This window comes from Formica exsecta, unplaced genomic scaffold (assembly GCF_003651465.1).
Source record: "Formica exsecta isolate Colony F162 unplaced genomic scaffold, ASM365146v1 scaffold421, whole genome shotgun sequence".
NCBI classification, from domain to species: Eukaryota; Metazoa; Arthropoda; class Insecta; order Hymenoptera; family Formicidae; genus Formica; species Formica exsecta.
In genome coordinates, this window is record NW_021851451.1 from 892346 (window position 1) to 899748 (window position 7403).

A 7403-nucleotide genomic window follows, 5' to 3' on the forward strand; every position below is an offset into this window, starting at 1 on the left:
ATATACACTATTAAATAGAGTATAATCTTATAGAGGAACGTATCTCTCTTGCACAATATTCTGAAAAAAAAAATCTATCACGCAAAGTTTTCCATACAAGTTTAATTAAATCGATGGCGGGAAAAAAAAAATTAAAACATTGTCTGTAATGAGACTGCAACGATAAAAAAAAAACGACGACGATAATCGGGACGCGAATGACGAACGCGATAATGGCAATGCTGGAGAACATTGACATAAAGACAAGGACAGTGACGATATAGTAGACTACAATAGTGGTCACAAACTGTTATTATACGGCGTTATAAATAATTGGACTAATTGCGGGATGACACATTATTACAACGATGGCGATAATGAGATTGAAGATTGAGGAGATATCGATCCTGACAATGTCGGACATCGAAGTATGCACGGAATGGCAAGATTTGAGATGACTTGTTCGAAGATGAGTCGGAATAAAACGAAACAATGATCAAGAAAAATAAAAGTGGAAAGAGATAACTGTAACGCGATGATTAACAATTACAATAACGATGAAGTAACGCGAAAATAAGAAAAGGAGAAAAAAAAATGAGATAATGACGTTGACACTGACACCGACGACGAGGTTGACTATGACAAGGACTTTGGCGATAGTGATTGCGACGAAAGGATTAATAATCACGATGATGACTATGACAAGGATCTTATCCGAGAACCGGAGAAGCCGGAAAGATAAGTCTCACGGTCGAAAAAGCGAAAAAAAAAAAAAAAAAAGAAAACGAGAGGTACGATGACAATGGTTACGTCCGTCGTGCGTTAGGAGGCATCTCCCTCGTAATAATCGTCATTACATCACGCAATCAGACGCAAGCAGCAGCACCCATATATAACTCTTAGGTGGTTTTAAGAAATAACATACACACATACGTAAACATAAATTTGGGCACGGCTTGTCGGGTGACGGTGGTACGATGTATGCTCGATTAATAAGGCGCAAAATAAAAGGTACTAAGCGGCAAATGGAAAAAAAAAAGAGAGAAAGAGCACACACACACACACGGGCGCACGATATTTTCTCAGCTGCGACAACTGTGGCGGTGTCGATTTATCGACAGTGGTGTAGGAGTATGGAATTGGTGGTGTGCAATCGCGAGCTAGAAACGGGGGAAAAAAAAAATAGACGAATGACGAAGTGTAGAGAAGCACGGGGATGGACGTCCTCTCACTCTCTTTCTCTCTGTCTATCTCAACCCGCTCCCCCCTTGCCTTCCCTCCTTTCCCCCGTCTAATGTCTACTTGTCCACTTGTCCTGTGCCCCCGACGTTTCGAGCGCCAAAAGCCCACAAAAGTAGTAACCCCTGTGTGTCTGGTTCTGCCGCCAGGTCTGTTGGCCGGCAGCGGCGCGAGCGATGAGTTTCGATGCGAGCCGTGCAACAAAAACCTGACCTCCCTAACGCGGTTGAAGCGGCACATACAGAACGTGCACACCAGGCCCAGCAAGGAACCGATCTGTAACATCTGCAAGCGGGTTTACTCCAGTCTAAACAGTCTGCGCAACCACAAGAGCATCTACCACCGGCAGCACAACAAAAGCGAGCAGCAGAGAAAGGAAGTAACTCAGGTCTGCGAATGGCAGAGAGATCAGAGAGGAGAGCACATCGAGAGAAATTACTCTGTGCAGCAGCAACAGCATCAGCAACAACAACAGCAACACCAGGCTCAGCAACATCCGCGATTGGGATGAGATTACTCCGCCTCTACCTCCGTCACCCGCGCTTTCTCTCTCTCTCCCTCTGACGTGATTTTCTCGATATCGAGAGTGTACCGAGTGTTCAAGCCGCACAGACCTACGTTACCGTTATCGTTACGGATCAAGGTCCGGTGTGATTTCGATTTCTGCGATCGCTGGCGATTGAAATACGTATTTCTCACTGTACAGTGGCTGTAGGTTGACGGATTCGAAATGTAGCTCGGATAATAATATCGTTCGTTATCGTATTCTCGAGATACCTTAAGTATTTAACGAGAAATCAAGAGAAAGACCGGTCGTACGATTCTGCGGTGATGTAACGTGATTTTTAATGTAACGTCACGATTTGTTGTAAGCGTGAAGATATCACGAATGAAATCGAATCTCTTGAATCGGTTATACTGCCGATGAAGCGGATTTAATTACGGTTTCGATACCGGATCATTTCCTATCCTTTCGAAGTGTTACTCTCGCGACAAAGTAGTCGTTTCTCGATGTCATTGCGTCTCGTTTGTGACGATTTGCGAAATGCGAATGAGCGACGTCTTGAAATGAAACACGTAACCGCGAAATTCGGGTATGTCGCTTCGAGTACACGGGCGGCGATATCGTAAAGTTGCATTGATATTTTTTATGAAAAAATAAAATAAAATGTCCCATAAGGTATATTATATTTGCATCTTTTGTAAATAGTGTTGCGAGAGATCGAACAGAGAAAAAAGATTCGCGTATCTAGAATCTGAGCGATTACTTATGTGATAGGCATAACTCCTTCGACTTTCGATTAGCTCAAGGGCCGCGATATTTGTTGTTATTTTTATATATTATTTATGTGACGAGAGCACACATACACACACACATTACACACATATGACGTGTACACGAGATAATTGCAGACAACTTCTGTTTCTATTTATCGCCCTACGTGGCGATACAAGAAAAAGGTGCGGTACAAAACGGGATAATAAAATATTATTTAATATATCTAATTTATTCGTAACTCCATATTCCTTTAGACAAGTTAGAGAATAGAATACTGCACCCCTTTTTCCCTCTCCCCGCCGTTTCATTAATTTTCCTTCTTTCCTAATACGCAGCGTTTATGTCCTTTATGTCCAATATCTACGATACAAGATTTCTTTACCATAATTTGACGATAAGATCGTCAGGATTTATAGAGATTTAAATATTTATATGACAATATTGCACACATGCGTTATTAATTCAATTTACAGCATTGACAAGTTCCGTAATATTTAAACAAAAGATTAATATTTCCATATTTTTATGTAAATTTAATTTTGTTTTAAAAAGAAAAAAAATAAATAGATATATTGCAAAAATTTTATTGATTTTTATAAGAATTATTTTTGCATCTATTATTGCAAAAGTTTTATTTATTGAATATTAATTTCACCTTACAATTAAATTATGAAAACATCCTTCTCTGTTTTTGAATTGTAAAGCAGTTTAAAATAGAAGAAAAAAAATGTTAAAATATAAGAGAATAAGAATCTCTTATTTTGAGCTGCTGTAAGAGATATATCAAGGCTCATTAAAATTGGAGAAAAACTTTTTTTGTTAGAATAATCTTTAAACTCTTCTACATAGTGAAGAAAAGCAAATTAATATCGAGATCTTAAAACGCAACCAGAAGAAGCAGCCATAAAGTACAAGTAATGTGATTTAACATACAATTTCATAAGTATTACGATTTAATAGTTTCTCAAATTGTTCTAAATTCCAATGCTTTTTATTTTGTGCATGCACATTTATCAGATTTATACATTACAGTATTTGTTTCTATATCCCCATATTAATTGCAATTTTTAAATAATGTATTTTTATTATTTTAGTGCATTTAATAAACACCATCGAAAAAAATAATGTGAGTGAAATAATCAAAGTTATTTACGAGTAAAAAAAGAGACGTGTTCTAAAAGATTATAATCGCCGAAAAATTGACGATACACGCATATTTACCGACACGGAAAACACGTGTATGCGTGTGTTAATGCATTTTCGCTTATTTATCGCATTTTCGGAAAAGGCACGTTTATTATTATTATATATATATATATATATAAACGCAAATAAGATATATATTTTTTTATCTTCGAATTAATGTTATCATTATCTTTCCTACTTGATGTGTTTGTAGTAATTGTTATCATCATTAACATTTTTCTCTATCGGCAAGTCTTTATATTATTGTTGCTGCTGCTATTGTCGCTCTTGCTACTGTTGCCTTTATACTATTATATTCTCTATTATGACCATTACTATTATTTTATATATATATAAAAGCTACCATTATACCATTACTGTTGACACCAGAGATATTACTCCTTTTCCATCGAAAGTCAGTTAATATCCCGGAAGAAAGCGGTACATTTACTTTTACAGCTCGGAAAAAGGTATGTGCGGAATATTTCGTTGTTTGTTATAAGCTCGCTTGGAATCTTTCTTTTCTCTCATCGAGCGTCCGTTTCTGTTTCACTCGGCATCCTGTCATATTAATATTTATTTGTTTTATAAGTATTCATAAATTTCAATAAGTACACATCAAAGTATAATTTACTGCCTCATCAATCATTTCTAGATTTCTTCTTGGTTAGCTTTAAGCCCAACACTCGATCATGATTTATCAGATATAAAGCAAGACGAATGCTGAATTACATTGATAGTGAAAATCAAGTTATTTATATCCTCACGTTCGCATTCAATACCTCGATGACAACAAACAGGGGCGACAATATAGTTTGCCCATTTTGAATTCTAGCTACCAGATTTTTCGTTACCGCAAAGAACGAAATTTCTCTATTTCGTAAATTAAAAAATATAAAAACAATACGTAAGAGAAACAGGGAGAAAAAGAGAGAAAGAAAGTAAAAATGAGACAATAGTGAAAAACATCGAGCACAAAGGAATGTACGTAACTTTAAAAAATGCAACTCAACCTCTTACACGGCACGAGAAAATTCGCAAAAAAAAAATTTCACTGTCGTTTTCGGCGCGTGATGTATGATCGTCGCGTTTATTATGCATGACCAATGACAAACCAGAGCTCCGAGCCGCATTTTTAATATCTGCGGCTAATATGCAGCAGAAACACGATATTCTCGAGCAATCACGTGGCTCGTAGGGATACTTCAACAGGCTGGTCTGTAAAAGTATCGATGGATATTCAGTAACTCTTTTTGATACCACTGCCGATCTTGTTCTCGATCGATTTCAATCCTTCCTTCTCCAAACCAATCTACCCTCACTCATTACCTTCCCCGAATTGATCAATAATTGACTTGTAATTGACTGTCAGCGAAGACCTCCTGTTTTTTTCGGCCCTACTTGCACATCAACGCTTACCCACTCCCCCTCCCCCTCGTCTCTCTAGCCCTAATCATACAAGAATAATTAGCAGCGTATCGTAACTAATCTTGTCCAAGTGATATTAATAGCAGTCGTATCTTTGTTCTTGTTTGTTCCCGGTCCCGCTCGCTCGGCTATACGTTTGGCTCTGGTTCGTCATTGTTCTGTGTGTACCTACCCGCTACCTTCACGAACACGGACTTGCGCTGGGGGTCCATCCACACACGTGGCTCTCCGTGTGCCTCCTACACCACAAATATTGGTTCGTAATGGAAATATTTCTTTTTAATTGGGTGTCGATGCATATGTAACGGACTATGGTTACTTGATTTACTTTCTCTCTTTCTTTCTCTCTTTTTTTTTCTTTCTTTTTTTTCCTTTTTTTTTTTTTTTTGCATACTTTACGTTTTCTCCCTTTTGCGCTGGTTCATATATATATATGTATCTGCTTTTATATCTTATATCTATTCACATACGTGTTGTATCTATATTTTTATATTTTTTTTCACGTACATATTTAATCTACTCTCTTCGTCGTATAATTTATCGACTTACCGCGCTTCCATTTTTTTTTTCCTATCCGCTATATTTATCAACTTGCACATATAACTTCTTCGCTTTATGCTTGTCTATCGCTTTATAAAAAACGTTCGACCATGCTATTTCCGTTCTCTCACATTCTCATTTCTTATCTCTCGCGTCTTCGACGATATTGCGCGCGTGTTTTCGAACGGAAAAAAAAAAATCTCTCTTACGATCCGAATCTGAAAAATCTAACGCGCGCGCATCTATTTATTAATCCGCGCGGATCCCAGGTTCGCCCTCGGCTATCCTCGCGATGCGACTGTCGCATCCGTTACACGGTAGCCTGCTACCACCAGGAATCTGTTACACGTGCGACGTGTGCGGCAAGACCCTCTCTACGAAGCTCACCCTGAAACGGCACAAAGAGCAACAACACTTTCAGCCCCTGAACAGCGCGGTCTGCGCGCTTTGCCACAAGGTGTTCAGGACGCTCAACAGCCTGAACAATCACAAGAGCATCTACCACCGTAGGCAGAAATAGAAGTGATCGCGTACGCGCGTGTCTTACGTGCCAAGGGACACCACAAAACGAGCTTAATAGACACTTATAAAGGGTCTCGCGCTGTGCGACCGGGAGTGCGATTGAACCGGTCGTTATCAGGCAACACGTGATCGTCCTCGCAAGAATCACGTCGTTCTCTTCGAATTCTTGCTGTCTGGCCAAGCGACGTCAAACGCGATTAAAAAGAGGAATGATTTCAGTCCGTACTTTCGATTCATTGAAGGGGTCTATAATCTTACCGCGCATTTAACGCTGGACGTGGCCGTCCGATAGTCTGATTTTGTTTACTTTGACACCTTAAGAATTACTCCCCGCGCAATCTTTTGAGAATATTTATTATTGGCCGTATGAAGTGTTTCCAACTGAAACACAAAAACATTTCGGAATATTATGTCGGTTATAATTGTTATGATTATTAGAATATTAAAACCGAAAGTAATTTGTGGCAATCCGGGAGGGGAGGGGGGGGGGAAGGGATAATGTACAATGCGAGATGAGAATTAGACGGGCACGTTTAGCGGTGAATATGTGAGAAAATTTATGCGGGCTTTTGACTAGCAACGGACTGCCGATGTTTTGTACGAGACTCGAAAAGCAATTGTTATGTTATTACATCGCCTATCGATTTACATCGGTCATAATGGGTTTGACATTTGGGACCAGTCTTGAAAAAGCACAAGATGTGTGAATTCTCTTTCTCCGCTCGATCATTCGAGGAAGATGCGATTGTCGAAGGCAACTCATCTTTTCGAAAGGACAATAGGAATCGAATGTTGCGCCATTGAGTGTTCATCATGTTTGCGCGTGTCCTTAACATCTTCCTCGCATCTTTCCAGCTTGCTTCACAACAATCTTCGTAAAAAAAAAAAAAATAATAAAGAAAATAAAGAAGAGCGAACGTCGTCTCGAGAAAATCAGTGCTTCCAGATACGAGTGTACGTGGTGGATATTGTTATTACGCGCGCGCGGACCAGAAATCGATAGAAAAGCTCTGTCTGATCTCGCGCCATTATTTTAGATATATATCCCTATTTTTCTCTTTTATTTTAATGACCCTTCGGACATTATGACGAGACGGTGATATTAAACGTTGATATCGCGCTCCCGAACTTTCAAAGAAAAGTTTTAGGATTTAATTAATTAACAAAGTTGTGATGGAAAAGAATGAGACTGACGGGAGTGCAATCGAATGATTCGAATTAGGATCGGTCC

General features: G+C 38.9%; 1 protein-coding gene across 8 annotated transcripts in view; it reads left to right on the top strand.

Annotated features, from left to right (window-relative positions):
* Window positions 1-7403, top strand: part of LOC115240201 (broad-complex core protein) — a 70891-nt gene that overhangs the window by 40303 nt on the left and 23185 nt on the right. For 2 of the 8 annotated variants that reach the window (XM_029815215.1, XM_029815216.1), the window contains exon 7: window positions 5920-7390. The exons of 4 other annotated variants lie outside the window; for them this stretch is intronic. In XM_029815215.1, coding sequence (XP_029671075.1) covers window positions 5920-6170 — 251 coding nt within the window. In that variant the 3' untranslated portion in view covers window positions 6171-7390. Of the gene's footprint in view, window positions 1-1367; window positions 2720-5919; window positions 7391-7403 lie in introns of those variants that run through there. 2 more of the 8 variants (XM_029815209.1, XM_029815211.1) reach the window with 1 other exon arrangement.